We start from the raw sequence: 18,903 nt of genomic DNA on the forward strand, positions 1-18,903 counted from the left end.
GAAAGGGTATATGGTGGAAGTTCTGAATATTGATCGTCTGCCTGCAAGATAGGTCAGTTTTGCACAGTTGAAACTATAAATGTTTAGGATAACCATGGATTACTAACAGGCATGGAATTGAACCCTGTCATGGGGGTTGAAGGACCACACCATGAAAAGAACAGACATAGACAACTGGTCATGTGGCATCAGTCTCCAGTACAGGAATCCCTAACACTTTGGATGGTGGCCAGGACCAGGATTCCTTCTGAAGGCCAGAAAATGTTGGAGACACAGCCAAGTTCAAGAAGTATAAAAGTCTGAAAGAATTTTTTGGCCCCCTGCCTCAGGGTCTAATGAAACTCTGCTCCATCTTTCTGTTTGAACTGGACTGTAGTATGACCTTTCATTACGCTGAACTGACTGCATTGAAGACTATCGTAGGACAGGGATCTATAAATAAGCACTATATTTACAAAATGGAGTACTGATCAGAAATGAAAACTATCATAGAGAAATAAGCTTTGGAAAGGATCAAAGACATTCAAATGGAAGGCAAGCTACAATGTTAAATCCTACCTGGCCACACTCTTGGGATCTTGAGCAACATGCTTTGCCCCTTCATGAGGCTTAGAGGCCTACAAGGCCATGGGCAGCAGAAAATCTCCTCCACTTTATGGAGAATGATGTATGTACCTGAGGGCAGGGCTGTTTCTTTCCTAAAGCATGATTCAACACGGTATGTTTTTGAATTGACAAGCTACCTTTCTGAAGTGAGTCACGTTGCCAACGAAATTACCAGGGTTTTCAAAGAAAGAGTCATCGTTCAGAGATCTTTGGATTACACGCAACATTATTTTATTAAACCAGAACCTTGGGCATAAGCCGGAAAGCGAATTGTAGGTCTGGTTAAATCTCCACTTGTACTGGGGTCACTGATACTGCCCTCAGTGAACAATGTTGCTGGATACTGTCGACAGTGACCACATCTACAATGTCGTATAATCCAGGTGTATACCCAGAAGGTATCTGGAGAGAGTCAAGGGTGAAAAAGACTCTGGCTTCTACCATGCCATTTCTTCCATCAATGCTAGTAACATAGACCTGCAATGTTGAGAAAGATGGCTATGAGTCTGGGGAAGCATACAATCCACCACAGATGGTCCCCCACACACCCAGACACCCAGTTCCAATCAGCAGGCCCCTCACCCCATCATGACCTCATGCTCTACCTTCCTGAATTTTCAACTCATTCACAGGCTGTCCTACAATGAATGCTTTGACATGCCTTCATCAGCGGGCTGAACACCTCAAACCCAATCCACTCAAAATTTCTCTACGATGTCCTTACATCCAAGATGCTTTCTAATTGTTGTCCATAGAACAGCATAACATCAAGGAGAGCTCACAACTTATGGATTGAGCACTTAACCACACACGGACGTACATGCACACACACACACACACACACAGCCACATACACACACACAAATACACATACACAAATACACAGACAGACAGACAGACAGACACACACACACACACACACACACACACACACACACACACACACACCTTCTACATTACCCTCTCCATATTTACTGTTCAATTTGTGGACAGTAGTGTCCACTCTGCAGAAGATTTACTGCCAAACGTACCAAAAAAATCTGGAGCAAGAAAGGGATCAGTAAGAAAGAGAGGCAGCTGCCTAATCATGACAAGACAGCATGGAGGACAATTACCTCATTGATATCCTGACAGCTGAGGGGGCTCACAGAGTGGATATTGATGTTTGACATGCCCGAATTCATGGAATACTCAACCAGAACCAAGTCTCCTTTGAAAGGTTTGAATGCTAAAACAGCCAAGAAAGGGAGAATTAGGGGTTGGGGATTTAGCTCAGCGGTAGAGCGCTTGCGTAGCGAGCTCAAGGCCCTGGGTTCGGTCCCCAGCTCCGAAAAAAAGAAGGAAAAAAAAAAGAAAGGGAGAATTGTTAAGTAGTAATACTGTCATATCTAGGCTCTTGCCATGTGCTGAACAACATTTCCTAATGTAAAGAAATTCCTCGAATACTAAGATACTGTAAATATCTTCCTACAGGAAGGGAAGCAGAAAGCCCTTTAAACACTGGTTCATTTACAATGATGCATTATTCATCAGGCATTAAGAGAGACATGTGTGATACAAGTATTTTCAAGATAAATCACTTATACTTATATAATGCCATCATTGAATAGATTTTAAATGTAACCCAGAGCAGGGGCACAAAGATGAGAATCTCATAATGGATGGTTTTCTTACTCTCGTACACAATTCTCGATACATATGAGTTTCCCATACTTTTGAGAGCCCTATGTGAAAAACCAAAGTTAAAAAATGATGCAGCCAATGAAATCAACTGAGTCAGGGAATCCACGTGGACATGTGATGATGGTTGTCACAGGGGACAGGATCTCTAGGTGGTATTTAAAATACTGTCCTTTCCCCCTGTATTATACATTACTTTCAACTTCAAGGATGCTTCCCACACTCTCAAGAGCTTTTAACCCAAGCCGATACTTGTATTTCTTGCTCTATGTTTCTAAAGCTATAAGTCCTACCGCCAGAAAAGAGGTATAATGGGAAAGACACGTCCTCGCTGATATACACGTCTTCTTCAGTTACAGAGGTGACACATCTAATACAAAGCCTTTTGCCAAGTTTTGACGGCTCACTGCCCTCGGGAAGATCAGTCATAACTTTCACCTATAAGAGGAGACATTGACTGCAGGTGAAATAAAAATATCATGCCGGAGATTGTAGCCATACCAAGGATTCCTCATCAAAGCAACATTATCCTAGTGAGTACCTAAGACATGGATACTTTGAGGACATAGTCCCCTGTCAGAGAAAATGGGTTTTATTATGCATGCCAGAAACAGTCCTCCTGCTGCAGAATTTGCTTACACAACTGTTCTCCAACCTAACATTTCCTGTTGAAAATATGTTATGGAATGAGATGAGGACAGAAATCATGTCTGTGCTTGCTTCCTGGATTTCTAACTGTCTTTCAATAGGGAGTGCCATACCTATGTTTAATGCACCCACAAACTTAGCTTCTGACTTTAGAATAGAGTACATTTACTATTCAAGTACTCAAAATTCAATACTGCAAAATACATTTAAAATATACTTATACACAATGTGCAATCATGGCTGTAATAAACAAGAGAAAAATTCTGCACATTTATACAGAAGAAAACAGACTGAGGCACACTGTGGGGGACAACCTGGGGTAGCTTTACTGTGCATGTGAAGGAACAAAACTGTGTTGCCTGTGAGATGGGTGTGACCTGAATTAAATCAACAGAGACAAGAATGAGCAGCACAGTATTGGAGAAAAAAGGAAAACATGCTTTTCCCTATCAGGATCTGGGAGCAGGAATTTATCATGAAGTGGGAGAAGCAACCACCATCAGAAGATTTTTCAATGACAAATCATGCAATGCAGGCCCCACGGTCTGAGGGAATACTATTCTTCTGAATTATCAGAGATAACGAACGTTAGAGGAAGTAGTATAACTTTGAATCTTTCTTCATCAAGCAGAAGAACATTCTTTACACGAAAGTAGAATATTCACTTGAGCACAAAGCAGAAAAGCATCTCCCACAAACCATCCTGGACAATTACATTATCCAGAAACAGTGACTGAGTCTCCATTTGAAAATGGAAACTGAACATTGTGCATGCTATTAAAATAGTGCATGAAGACTCACAAAAGGACAGCAGAGAGAGACATCTGGAATCAGAGTTGGTACACACATGTTAATTAGTGAGCTGCATTCCTCATTGTTCGATATTTAGTTTGGATGCACTCATCAAGTATAGAGGGGAAGAATGATGAGAGCTGATGTTCTATGATCATTGAGGAAGCTTAAGCTACTAATGTCAACGGCTGTTTTCAACATCTAAACAATTGCAGTTCCCACCTCTCACGCTATGTATGGCTACTTAAGAGTACTCATGGGATGGTGCTTTTCATAGGATCACTTGCACTGAGTGGTGAAGAGCTTAGAACCTATCTGACCACTCACTAATTCTGTCACTCTGCTGCCAGATGAGTATCACAGACTTTGACCATTCTTCATTCTGACCCTCCACTAATCCATAGACATACGGTACCCTAAGGAATTTCTCAGTTCCCGTGGCAGACTTAGATTCTCCCAGCTCTCATTCTTCAACACAGAGATACCACTAACAATCGTGGCAAACCACAAAGACAGATTCCAAGACTAAGAAAGGCCCTAAGATACTGTTAATCCCTGAAAACCAAATGAAGTAGAGTGGAGGATTCATTTCAGAGTATAGCACCACTTGCAGACATTTGGAAAGCAATGTGCATGCACACTTATGTCAAATATTCTTGTGCCAATATGTGTATAACATCCTCAAATCATAGGAGTGAAACTAGACACTGTCCATGAGGCCTGTAATTCCAGCAATTAGGAGCCAGGAACTAGGAAGACGGCTGCAGGTTGCAGGCTAGCCAGGCTTCCGTCTACTTGTGGACTTGTAATGTACAGAGTACTAACTCATTGCATAACATTGAAATATATGAAAAACAAAATTCATCAGGGGTTGTTTATTCAAGCAAAGCCTTAAATTATACACCTGGCTCACCGTAACTTATCATGTAAACCAGTCTGGCCCTGAACTCACAAAGATTCCAAATGCCTCTACCTCCTAAAGACATGTACCACGATGCCAGTTTTGAATTGACTGTGATTTAGCAATTTGGGTAACAATAAAAGATAGAAAGAATATGCTTCTAGTATAGTAAGACTATATGTAAAATCAAGAAAAGTGGTATTCGTTAAAATAACTGATTATATGCACCTCTTCTATAATAAAGATATTTTCCCATAATACAGAATGATCTCTGATGGGAAATCTGTACCCAAGTCCCATGTGTGATGTATCTGGACTCTCAGAAGTCAGGATACTCCTGAGAGCTCAGGGGAGACCTATTGTGCTCACACTCATGACACAAGAGGAACCTGCCTAGTGCCTTCTTTGCTCTCTGGGCACAGGAACCTAGGACCAGGCACGGGGAGGACCTTTCTGATTTCAGCCTGAGCCCAGAGCTGAAAGCCAGTTGCCAGGAGTACCTATGCATCTAAGAATAGTAGGTATAGCAGAGAACAAAGATTCCCAATCGAAAGGGCCAGTAAATATGGTCAACAGAATTATACAAGAAAACTTCCCCAACCTAAAGAAAGAGATCCTCATAAACATAGAACAAGGCTACAGAACTCTGGATAGATTGGACCATTAAAGTATTTCCTCCTGTCAGATACATAATAGTCAAAATAGTAAATTCAACGAAACCCAAAGAAGTAAGTTTAAAATCAGTAAGGGGAAAAGGTCAAGTACCATATAAAGGCAGATCTATCAGATTTTCACCAGTCTTTTCACCAGAGACTGTAAAAGCCAGAAGACCCTGGGCTGATGTCCTCTTTTGACAAATCCAGCCACACAAAGCATAATAAATACAAAATCCCAACAAAAGGAGGGAGCTACACCATAGAAAAAGGAAGGAAATAATCTCCTTGAAACAAATCCAAAAGGAGAGAGGCATACAAACTTAAATCCACCTCTAACAATAAAACCAACAGATAACAACAATCACTATTCCTTAATATCTCTTACATTAATGGACTCAATTACCGAATGAAAAGACATATACTAACAGACTAGATACTGAAACAGGACCCAGAATTTTGTTACATACAGTAAACAGGCCTCAGTGACAAAGACAGCCACTACATCGGATTAAAAGGCTGAAAAAACAATTTCACAAGCAAATGGTCCAAAGAAATAACCTGGAGTAGCCATTCCTATATCAAATAAAATTGATTTACAACCAAAAGTTATCAAAAAAGTTAAGGAAGAAAACTTCCTATTCAACAAAGGTAAAATCAACCAAGAGCGACCCTAAATCCTAAATATCCATGCTGCAAATGCAAGGACACCTACATTCATAAACGAAACTTTACTAAACCTGAAAGCACACATTGCCCCTCACACAGTAAGAGTAGGAGATTTCAACACCCCACTCTCAACAATGGACAGGTCATAGACACAGAAATTAAACAGAGACTTAGAGAAACTAACAGAAGTTCTGAACTGAATGGATTTAATAGATACTTATAGAACATTTCATCCCAAACCAAAAGAATATACCTTCTTCTTAGCACCCCATGAAGCCTTCTCCGAAAGTAACCATATAATAGGTCACAAAAAAAGCATTAACACATACAAGAAGATGAAAATATTCCCATGCATCATATCAGATCACCAACGACTAAGGCTGGTTTTCAATAACAACAATAACCACAGACAGCCCACATACACATGGAAATTGAACAACGCACTACCCAATGTTATGGAAGAAATAAACAAGGAAATTAAAAACTTTTTAGAATTTAATGAGAATGAAGGCACAACACACCCAAACTTATGGGACACAATAAAAACAACGCTAAGAGGAAAAGACATATCTCTGAGTGTCTTGAAAAGAAACGTGAGAGAGCATACATAAGCAGTTTAACAGCACAGCTAAAAGCTCTAGAACCAAAAGAAGCAAGTACACCCAAGAGGAGTAAAAGTCAGGAAATAATCAAAATCTGGGCTGAAATCAACAAAGTAGAAACAAAACGCACTACACAAAGAATCAACAAAACCAGGAGCTGGTTCTTTGGGGAAATCAAGCATACAGATAAACACTTAGTTAGACTAACCAGAGGGCACAGAGAGTGTGTCCAAATTAACACAGTCAGAAATGAAAACAACAGAAACTGAGGAAATTCAACAAATCTTCAGATTCTACTACAAAAGTCTTTATACAACTAAACTGGAAAATCTGGATGGAACAGACAATTTTCTAGACAGATACCAGGTATCAAAGTTAAATCACGCCCAGCTAAACCATCTAAAAATCCCATAACCCCTAAAGAAATAGAAGCAGTTATTAAAAATCTCCCACCCAAAAAATAGCCAGGATCAGTTGGGATTACTGCAGAATTCTATCAGACCTTCATAGAAGACCTAATACCAATACTCTCAAAACAAAATAGAAACAGAAGGAGCACTATCCAATTCCTTCTATGAAGCCACAATTATAATTATATGTAAACCACACAAAGATCCAACAAAGAAAATGAACTTCTGACCAATTTCCCTTACGAATACTGACGCAAAGATACTCAATACAATTCTTGCAAACCGAATCCAAGAACACATCAGAGCAATCATCAAATATGATCAAAAAGGCTTCATCCCAGGGATGCAGGGATGGTTCAATATATGGAAATCATCAATGTAGTCCACCATGTAACAAACTCAAAGAAAAACCACATCGCCATTTCATTAGAAGCTGAGAAATCATTTGACAAACTATTCCACCCGCTTCATGATAAAAGCCTACGAAAGATCAGGAATTCAAGGCCATACCTAAACACAGTAAAAGACATATACAGCAATCCAGTGGCCAACATCAATCTAAATGGAGAGAAAATTGAAGCAATCCCACTAAAATCAGGGACTAGACAAAGCTTCACACTCTCTCCCTACTTATTCAATATAGGACTCCAAGTCCTTACTAGAACAATCAGAAATCAGAAAGAGGTCAAATGGATACAAATGTGAAAGAAAGAAGCTAAAATATCATTATTTGCATGTGATATGAATGTATACGTAAGTGACACTAATAGTTCCACCAGAGAACTACCAAGCCTGATAAACAACTTCAGCAAAGTGGCTGGATATAAAATTATCTCAAACAAATCAGTAGCCTTTCTCTCCTCAGAGGATATACAGGCTAAGTAAGAAGTTTTGGAAATGACACCCTTCACCATACTTCCAAATAACATAAAATACCTCAGTATGATTCTACTCAAGGCAGTGAAAGATCTGTATGACAAGAAATTCAAGTCTCTGAAGAAAGAAATTGAGGAATATCTTAGAAGATGGGAAGCCTTCCTATGCTCATGGATTGGCAGGATTGATATAATAAAAATGGCCATTTTGCCAAAAGCAATCTGCAGATTCAATGCAATCCCCATCAAAATACCAACTCAGTTCTTCATAGAGTTAGAACAATTTGCAAATTCCTTTGGGATAACAAAAAACACAGGATAGCAAAAACTATACTCAACAACAAAAGAACTTCTGGAGGAATCACCATCACTGACCTCAAGTAGTATTACACAGCAATAGTGATAAAAATCGTATGGTATTTGTACAGAGACAGGCATACAGATCAGTGGAATAGAATTGAAGACCCAGAAATGAACACACTGAAAAATGGTTACTTGATCTTTGATAAAGCAGCTAAATCCATTGAATGGAAAAAAGATAGCATTTTCAACAAATGGTTCTGATTAAAATGGAGGTCAGCAGGTAGAAGAATGCAAATTGATCCATACTTATCGCTCTGTACAAAGCTCAAGTCAAAGTGGACCAAGAACTTCCATAAAACCACATACTCTCAAACACATAGAAAAAAGTGGAGAAGAGTCTGGAACACTTGGGAACTGGGGAAATTTTTCTGAACAAAACACCAATGGCTTACTCTCTAAGATCAAGAATCAATGAATGGGAATATTATAAAACTGGTAAGCTTCTGTAAGACAAAGAAAAACGCTGTCGTTAGGGCAAAATAACAACCAACAGATTGGGAAACATTCTTCACTGATCCTATATCCAATAGAGGGCTAATATCAAAATGTACAAAGAACTCAAGAAGTTAGACTCCAGAGAACCAAATAACCCTATTAAAATGGGGTTCAGATTAAACAAAGAATTCACAGCTGAGGAGTACTAAATGGCTGCTAAGTACCTAAAGAAATGTTCAACATCCTTAGTCATCAGGGAAATGCAAATCAAAACCATCCTGAGATTACACCTCACATCAGTCAGAATAGGTAAGGTCAAAAACTCCCATTGATGGTGGGATTGCAAACTGGTACAACCACTCTGGAAATGAGTCTGGAGGTTCCTCAGAAAATTGGACTTTGCACTACCTGAGAAAGAGCTATACCTCTCCTAGGCATATACCCAAATTATGCTCCAACATACAACAAAGTCACATGTTCCCATATGTTCATAGCAGCCATATTCACAAAATCCAGAGACTGGAACCCAGAAGTCCTTCAATAGAGTAATGACTATGGAAAAATGGTATGTCTACACAGTGGAGTACTACTCAGCAATCAAACAATGATTTCCTGAAATTCATAGGCAAATTGATTGAACTAGAAAATATAATCCTGAGTGAGGTAACCCAATCACAAAAGAAGACACATTGTATGCACTCACTGATAAGTGGATATTAGCCGAAAAGTTTGAATTCACCAAGATACAATACACAGACCACATGAAGCTCAAGAAGAAGTACAACCAATGTGTGGATGCTTCAGCTCTTCTTAAATGGAGGAACAGAAATATTCATAGGAGGGGATGTGGAGACAAAGTTTGGAGCAGAGATTGAAGAAATGGACATTCAGAGCCTGCCCCACCTGGGGATCCAGCCCACTTATACACAGCCCCAAAATGTATACAATGTTGATGAAGCCAAGAAGTGCATGCTGATTTTTGCCTGATATAGCTGTCTCCTGAGAGGCTCAGCCAGAGCATATCAAAAACAGAGTCAAGTGTTAGCTACAATCCATGGAACTTAGAACCATTGGCGGAATTAGAGAAAGGATTTAGGGGCCTGAAGATTTTTCTAACCACATAAGAACAACAACAAAACCAACCAAGCAGAGTTCCCAGGGTCTAAACCAATACCCAAAGATTACACATGGACAGAGCCAGGTCTCTAGCTGCATATGTAGCAGAAGGTGGCCTTGCTGGGCACCAATGGGAGAAGCCCTTGGTCCTGCCGAGGCTGGATCCCCAAGTGTAGGGGAATGTCAGTGTAGGGAGGCAGAAACGGGGTGTGTTTGGAAGGGGAACACACTTTAAAGAAGGGTAGGGTGACAGGATAGGGAGATTATGGCCAAAAAACCGGTAAAGGAGATAACATTTGAAATGTAAATAAAAATATCCAATAAAAATTAATGTACAGGAAAATGATTTAATTTTAAAAAAGTCTAAGATTGGTTGAATAAATGAAAAGTACAAAATTCCTTTTTTATACTTCAGGTTATAGCAAATTTTGAAAAACAAAACGCAGAAATGTGATTGTCAAATTTCCATTATTTTCTCTATAATTATAATAACAATAATGACAAGAAGAACAACAACTAGAACTACTAATGTGTTGGTGTTTATCAACATGGATAAAAGGCTTTTCTGTACCTATGGCTGAGCCTATTAATTAGAACAGTATAGCCAAAAATTATCTGAGAATAGATATTGATATGCAAATATCTGAGCTGATTATGTTTATAGAGATAAGTCTTTCAAAAATCTAGACCAGAAATTTGCTGTACATTAAATACATCTTGAATATTGTATAACATATTGATATTAAAGTTTATCACAACAATTATATCTGTTTGAATTCATACAAGAGAAAGAGCTTCTTACTCGGAAGGGAAGAGGATTATATGAAATCCAATAATTATCATTGTGCAAAACATTTAAATATGAGAGAGAACTGAAATCAATCTTTAGGAACAGAAATAAAAAGATACTGCAACCCCATAGAAGAAGCCCATTAAACTCACCCCATATTTACATTCGTGTTTCTTTTAATCCAAGAGAGGTAACAAAATCCCCTTAGGTTAAGTACTCTGGATAAATTCGGCCATACCTTGATTGTTTTCAGGGTATGAGTTACTTCATCTTGTTCCACAAGCGCAAGGACATTGGTCCCGATCTTCAGAGGCACATTGTCACTGATTACCTCCACGTTGAAGAGGATGGAGTCATTGATCCAGCCATAGTAATTGCACAGAGAGGTGACCACTCCCTGAATAGACTTCAACCTGGTGTTATCTACGACACAGGTAAACAAAGGTGACACTGGTTCATGTCAAATGCAAGTACCCACTACATGCATCAGCTCCGGCCTCCAGGTTCCTGCTCTGTTTGAATTCCAGCTCTGACTTCCTTCAGTGAGAAACTGTGATGTGGTACCACAAGCCAAATAAACCCTTTCGTTCCCGGGATGCTCTGGCCATAGTGTAGCATCACAGCATTAGTAACACCAATACTCCACCCGTGTACACATGAGCACAAAGCATCACTTCACTGACCGTAACACAGCAGCCATCTCTGCATCCCAAGGTTGTAAGTACTCAATCGCACCTCTATGGCACCTATTTGAGCTGTGGGTGACCTGTCTCACTAAGTATTCAAGTGCTGGGTTCATCTACTGCTCAGGAAGGCCCTTTAAACTCCCACTCTTACTAGCATTCGCCTCACTCGACAGCAGCAGCAAATCCATAGCCAGAGCCCTAGATTCTTCAACATCCCTTCTGAGAAAGCTTTAAAGATCCGTGGATCTAAGGATACAGTGTCAAATTTCCTTTTGTTCTTCATAAGCATAATGGGTAATGGGTAAGTAATGTTTGAGAGTCTGGCTCGAGTACTCTGCTGGGTCAACAGGCCACCGTCCTTCATGGTGTCACCCTTAGAAACCTGCCTCCTGGCTTTAGAACCATGTGTGCATGAAAACCAAGCCTAATTCACTCTCAATGTGCAATGTGCCCCTTCTCTTGGGGATAGACAAACGCATCTTTCAAGGGCCAGATGCGAAGGCAGAGACAGTACAACCCACAAAGCCTTGTGTCACGTGTTCTGTGAGTTTGCCAAACACCCTCCTGCTTTGCCATCCCAAAGGAGCTTAGGATACCGTTCAGTACTGGCCTTACTCGTGGAAACTCAGGGACATCCTCATGCTCAACAGCCACCCAGGATGTTGGCCTGTCCGTCTAGACTATTTGTGTCCCAACCTCACCTTAAGGTGGAGGAAAGCCTTTCTGAGGAGTCTCCTCGAGTGGGGGTGTGGGTTACCAGATTACCTTGAGGCTGTTCCTCTGATATTTCTTCAGACGTGTTGCTCCCGTGAAAGAATGTGGATATCCACCGTAGAAGGCTCAACATGGTGATATCACCTCCAGCCCAGCCAGTGTCCGAGGGTTACAGATGATTCAGCAGACTTCCTTTGTCTCACTCAGTTTATGGCCCCCGTTCCCCAGCCTCTGTGTGATGGAGTGAATGGCTAAGATGAAGCTCTTAGGAGAGCCAGTGTCTGGGTACCTCCTCACCTACTGCCAGCTTCCCATAAAGCTCCCTCTGCTTCAAAGGCAAATTTTCCCACTGGTCAGCCAATGAGAGACAATGGTGTTTGTACGTCACTTCTTATTAGCTATAGCCCTGACGGTCACTAGGCGAAGACATTTGGTCCCGCCCACCCATTATGATGGCAACAACAGGAAGGTCTCTGGAAAAGCCGCTTGAGGTTGTAACCTTGCGCACTCTGTTCATAAGGGCGCTGGCTTTTTCAACATTTTCCTGACAGGGGCGTGAGGTTGTCTTAGCAGAAACCTTCGTACCTGTTCAGCCTATTAAAAATCACACCTGCTGATGGAAATAAGCACTAACCAGGAGTCTGGCTAGTTAAGCCACTAGTTGCCTTTAGTGAGGGCGGTGTTCGGTTCCACCACCCACAAGGCAGCTCACAACTGTCTACAATACCAGTTATATTTTTCCAACAGCTATCCCAGTCCCGGAATTCAAGTGGTGCATACATATCCAAACAAACCCACCTATGCAAGCTGGAAACGGTGGCCCATGCCGTCAATGCACTTAATGACATATCTCTGGAGATGGGCAAGAGGCATCTATGCATTTGGGGCTAGCCTTATACACACAGCAAGTTCCAAGTCAGTCAAAACTTCACAGGGAGACCCTGAGTCAACAAAACAAAACAAAAGGAAACTAAACAAAACAACAGGAAAAAAGAGAAACTGATTGATAACATATAAAATATTTTTAAAATGCACTAGCCACTGTTACCTTTAGAATCCTATATAGTGTGTGTGTGTGGCGTGTGTGTGTACGAGTGTGTGTGTTTGTATGCAAGAGAGAGAGACAAATAGAGAGAGAGACAGTGAGAGACACGTAGAAGACAAAGAGAGACAGAGAGAGACAGAGACAAAGACAGAGAGAGAGAGAGAGAGAGAGAGAGAGAGAGAGAGAGAGAGAGAGAGAGAGAGAATATGTTAGGAATACCATTCTTATTTTATGTTGTCTTTTTTTCCTTGGTGGGGGGAACCAAACCCAAGGCCTTCTGCTTGCTAGGCAAACGCTCCACCACTGAGCTAAATCCACAACCCTCCATTTCTATTTTACATAAAGATACATTTTATAATTTGCAGCAAACATTTTTTCTAGTGCTTGAGTACAGATGCCAGAACTCATGTTCAATGGGTACAACATGTAAATTGGGCTTTATTTACTAGTTGAAGTAAAGATCTTTTGGGATATATGCTTAGATTAATGATTGTATGGCTTAAGGAGAGAAGCAGACCACCAGAGCTGGACTGAGGACAAAATATTAAGTCTATACCTGGCCTGGCAGAAGTGAAGATATTCTGAAAGGATACTTGTGTCTCTCAGTCTGACTATCAGGCTGTTGAAACAATGGACTACCCCAAAATGGGAATTTTCCCAGGAATCCCATGCCGAGAGAAGAAAATGGTCCCATCCAAAGTGAGATGTCATCTTTAAGCAAGGCATTTCAAAATTCCATCGATTTGGCAGCCCACCTCACAGGATAAGACTGAAGCCCAGACAGTGAAGGTCAGAATATGCAGGGTCAAATCTTGACTGGGACTTCTTAGATTCATTTACCTTGAGACTTGTATCTAAACTTAGATCTCTCTTCCAGGCCCTGAAAATGGACCTGGGGGGATACCTTTAGATATCTTTGTCCCACTTCCCAATGTGGCTCCACTAAATAAATCATTTTGTTCTACTTTTAAGTTGGTTCTTTGAATCGGCTTATTTCAAGATGGTTAGCTGGACCTGACTTGAACCACAGCTTGTAACTCCCAAATTAGATATCAGTCCCTAACAAATCCTCTTTAAAGCACAGGATACAAAAAACTTTCACCCCTGGAGATTCCAGATATCTGCTCTTGCGTAGGAAAGGCATCCTGCTTTATTTTGATTTGTTCTCCAGGTCCATAGCACAGGTCAGAGACCAGAGAAAGGGTTACTCTGCTGGAGAAGCCCATATGGTCAACATTTGCTGCCTGGCACAGGCCTATCTATGAGAGTTAGAGGCAACCCTTCATACTTGACCAGTTAGAAACAATTTGTAGCCAATTGAAATGATTTTTTCTGTTCATACTAAGCTATTTGTGGACTCAAGTGTAGTCCTGAGCAGTTTGATCAATGAACTTTTAAAGGCAAGCAGGAGACTTCCTTTAGCCTACATTGCAGATAGATTTTTGGGTAACACAATTGGCATGAGAACAGAAGCCACTATACTCCCCCCATGAAGACAAAACTTTATTATTTTGCAGGAATCCCCACCTTTCACTTTCTGTTGAAACAAAAGCTTCACTTCTCCCCCAATGCATCACAGTTCCTGACTTCCATTCTGAAGTTAGCACAGCCTTAAAAGAATTGGGATGGCAGTCCTTTCTAAAATCCAGTGTTTCTCAGCAGCTCCGCTGCCTGTCTCGTCGACAATTTAAAAAGTTAAAGTCAATAAAGCAAGCATTATTTAATCTGTCTCTGGGAGACCCTATATCCCCCTTCTGTTTAGTAAGCATTTCCTTTCCAGTCCTGTTACATCTCTACAAAATTGTTTGTCCTGTAGGATTGTAAGATATCCAGGGAATATCTTTTGTCTTATCACATTCAACAATTGTTGTATTTAACTGGATACCTGATGCCGGCGTAGTATCAGTTTTAACCGGTAAAGGTATTCCTAAAATTCCCATCACTTGTAATAAATATGTTATTACAAATCCAGCCTTTTCAGAGCTTAAGGCAGAACTCACTGGAATCTTGAATACAGCACAATTGTATGATACACATACTTTAGTTTTCCAAATCTGCAAAATATAGCACAGCTCTTTGTCAAATCTCATTTCTCTGGTTACCTTAAGGGTTACTTCTGGCAGGTAATAGAACTAGATTATATACAGTACAAGTAGAACAATGTTTTTGTAATTTCTTTGGCATTTTGCCAAGTAATATGAGTTTTTTCCCTAAAGTTTTACTATTCACATGATGTCTTTTATAAAATTTGAAGCCTCTAATATACTTCCTATTAATAACTGATCTAGTTCATTTCCTAGTGCTGATGGTCCTCACACACCTGTTTGAGGTTGTATGTATATGTATTATTGGATAATGTATGTTTCAAATTTCATGTTGTGTAATAGCAAAGAATCATCTGGAATAGGTTCAGCAGATTGTGTGTGCAAATCAACTCCCTCCATATTGAGAGTCAGTAAATATATTAAGAGATGCTGGAAAGCCTAATGAACCATGAGAATATCATATAGTTCTGATTTGTGAACTGAAGCATGTGCACTTTGTACTATTTTGCTTATATTTCTCATTTTTTCTCCATCTTCAGTAACTTCAGTATTTCTTATTTACATTTCAAGTTTTTTGCTTCCAAATCTGTTGAGAGCGATGCCCTTGAAGCCCTCCATTGTTGATGTTATTACTATGGTTAGAATTAGGTATGACTGGGTTCATCCCCAGCCAGCTGTAGAAGACTAACACAAATCTGGTGGTCAAAATGAATAATAATAAGATAAAGACATCCTGTTGGCTAATAGACATGACAAACCTGTGACTTTTCTAACAACTTGTCAACATCAGCCTACTCCCTGACCACACGGATATTGTGTCCTTGGCCTGCGTAAATGTTTCTTACTTCCCCCCTCCCTCTGTTACCCATGTTATGGTATAAATTCAGCCTTGGGGAAAAATAAAGTTGTCCCCTTGATCAGACTCTTGTCTTGGCGTCCTTCTTCGAGTCCCTTGTCCTCCATTCTATTCCAGGTACCCTCAGAACCCGTCACTTACATAAATGGATTCAGTGGTATTTATTTATTTATATTGGATATGTATGTATGTATGTATGTATGTATGTATGTATGTATATTTTGCATTTCCAATGCTATCACCTTTCCCGATTTCCCCTCTGGAAATCCACTATCCCATCATCCCCTCCCCTGCTTCTATGAAGGTCCCCCCCCACTCACTTTCTACGTCCTTGCCCTGGCATTTCTTAACACTGGGGCATCGATTCTTTTCAGGACCTAGGGCTTTTCCTCCCATTGATATCAGACAATGCCATCCTCTGCTACATATGTGGCTGGAGCCATGGATCCCTCCACGTGTACTCTCTGGTTGGTGGTTTAGTCCCTGGGAGCTCTAAGTGGTCTGGTTGGTTGGTATTGTTGTTCTTCCTATGAAACCCCTTCAGCTCCTTCAATCCTTTCTTTAACTTCTCCATTGGGGACCCTGTTCTCAATCCAATGGTTGACTATGAGCATCTGCCTCTGTATCTGTCAGGCTCTGGCAGAGCCTCTATATATGATATAGCTGAGACAGCTATATCAGGCTCATGTCAGCAAGCACTTTTTCGCATCTGCAATAGTGTCCCTCTAATCCCCCCAGTGGACTAGCCATTAGAACTAAGCAATGCCTGCCATAGGCCAAGACGTAGACATCTCAGAAGCCAGTGGCAGTTCTTTGTAAAAAGAAAGAAAGAAATGAAGGAAGGAAGAAGGAAAGAAAGAAAGAAAGAGAGAGAGAGAAAGGAAGGAAGGAAGGAAGGATGGAAGGAAGGAAGGAAGAAAAAAAAAGTATGGCTTCTGGGACCAGCCATTAGAACTAAGGGAATGCCTGCCATAGGCCAAGATGGAGACATCTCAGTAACCAATGGCAGCTCTTTGTAAGAAACAATTGTTCCAGTTTCTCCTAATCTTAGCCCTAGTCAATGGTTGTGTAGATTTCATTTGAGTGTGTCTGCTTTTCGGTTTTCCTTGGTGTATATAACTATTCTACTCTATCTGATTTTCCTACTTCTCCTTCTGCTCTGGTGAATTCTGTGAAAATAGATGTTCCTTGATGTAATGATGAGGTGTGTGCTGTGGAGAGAATGTGAGGAGAGTATGTAAGGGGGATGTGTGTGAGAAGAAGTACGCAAACAATGAGTGTCTGAGTGTGAGAAAGTGAACGAATGAGAGAGTACATCCTTCAGCCCTATGTGGGAGCAACAGTGCATGCAGATTTGAGCAGAGACAGAGAGAGAGAGAGAGAGAGAGAGAGAGAGAGAGAGAGAGAGAGAGAGGCTTTAAACCTGAAAGATTGTCTGTTACTTTTGAACAAGAAAGGTTGTCTGTACGTGCTGACTATATGCCTTCCAGATATCCCTGCTTCCAGTTGAGAACTCTAATCCTGTGTTGAGGCTGAACCCCAACAAAAAGGGGTGTCCTGTCTTTAACTGTCACCAAGCTGACCATGGAGTTGGTTCAGGGATTCGTGGGTGACTTTTGATTTTTTACCAGATTTGTGACTCTACAATCCTCATCCTGAACTCCTCCAGGATGACTTTTCTTATTCTTATAAAGGCCTGGAGACCCTCTGGTGTGTTGCGGCTACATTTGAAAGTATCAGCAAATCACTCCAGATCATTTCATTAGTGTGTGTGTGTGTGTGTGTGTGTGTGTGTGTGTGTGTGTGTGTGTGACTTTAAAGACCAACCAAGGAGTTGCTGCCTGGAAGATCATACACTCTTTATGGACCTTAAAAATGAGGGGGCTTGGGGGCAGCTAGGAGTTGTTGACAGTTGTCCCAAATAGGCTGGAGTCTATGCATCATGGTGATCAGAAGGTTGATCAGAAATTTTGGCTGCTCTGAGTATGGTGGTGTATGATGTCACTAGTGAGGGTTATCAGTGGTGGTGAATGACTGAGAATCTCATCCTTCTGGAGACTGCCTGGCCTTGAAGTTTGGCACAAAGGACACAATAGTACTGGATTGGTAGGTACTTGAACCCAACAAAGTACCTGGACCTTAAGTCACTCGAGGTGACAGATCTCCTCCAATGGTATGTGGGCTGTTGTGGTAAAATGAAAAATGTGGTTTCTTATACCCCACAACAGTGCCAGAACGGTATTGGATAATTTCATCTCAGATAAAGAGCGTCTCAATTGCTAAGCTCCATCCAATTTCACACTGCAGATGACTACTCTCTGAACCTGGCAACAATCTCTGTACCCACCATCTACATCCCAAGACAGGTTGCCACCATACCAGACATCCATATGTAATTCCGTGGAGGCCCAGTGTGTCCAACTACCACACATTCTCTTGAACCCAATTAAATCACCACATGTAAGAATGTACAACACCATAATCTCTGATCCAATTGATAAGATATAATTGCCCACCTAGATAAGACATAGTTTGCTCATCTAGTTACCCAAAATCATTTACACACCCATCCCTTAAAATTAGTCATAACAACCTGCAATATGTGCAGGGAAGAATCTTAACCTCTGCCTCCATGTTTTCTCGGCTACTCTCTCCTCCAGTCTCCTCCTCCTCTAAAGCTTTTCTCCTGCCCATCCTTCCTTCTTGTCCAATGACAGGCCTAGTTCTATCCTGTACCTGCCTTCACCTGAATAATGGCATCATCCTACAGTGGACAAAAGAGGCAATAGCATCTTTGACATGAGCAAACTCTTGTGTGGCAGGGCAGAACATAAAACAAACATTGGTGCTTGGGGCTCTGTGTTCGGTTGGGGTGGTCACACTCAGGAGAAAGGGTATATGGTGGACATTCCTAATCTTCATCGTCTGCCTGCAAGATAGGTGGCTTTCACATGGTTAAAACGATGAAAGTTTAGGATAACCATGTATTCCTCAAGTGTTTGGAATTGAACCCTGTC

At 40.9% G+C, this 18,903-nt stretch overlaps 1 protein-coding gene across 3 annotated transcripts; it reads right to left on the minus strand.

The window, feature by feature from the left end:
* Nucleotides 1-814: 814 nt before the first annotated feature.
* Nucleotides 815-12,291, minus strand: LOC120099189 (cancer/testis antigen 55-like). Of its 3 annotated transcripts, XM_039100187.2 has the most exons (5): nucleotides 11,992-12,290; nucleotides 10,779-10,963; nucleotides 2,580-2,724; nucleotides 1,722-1,834; nucleotides 815-1,083 (listed from the first exon to the last, which is right to left on the minus strand). In XM_039100187.2, the coding sequence occupies exons 1-5, from the start codon at nucleotides 12,071-12,073 to the stop codon at nucleotides 889-891; spliced, it is 720 nt and encodes a 239-aa protein (XP_038956115.1). In that variant the 5' UTR covers nucleotides 12,074-12,290; the 3' UTR covers nucleotides 815-888. The 3 variants fall into 3 exon arrangements, with proteins under 3 accessions (XP_038956115.1, XP_038956117.1, XP_038956116.1); XM_039100189.2 differs by lacking the exon at nucleotides 1,722-1,834; XM_039100188.2 differs by lacking the exons at nucleotides 1,722-1,834; nucleotides 2,580-2,724 and having other exon boundaries at nucleotides 11,992-12,291.
* Nucleotides 12,292-18,903: the final 6,612 nt, after the last annotated feature.

Source organism: Rattus norvegicus, chromosome X (genome assembly GCF_036323735.1).
Source record: "Rattus norvegicus strain BN/NHsdMcwi chromosome X, GRCr8, whole genome shotgun sequence".
Taxonomy (NCBI): Eukaryota; Metazoa; Chordata; class Mammalia; order Rodentia; family Muridae; genus Rattus; species Rattus norvegicus.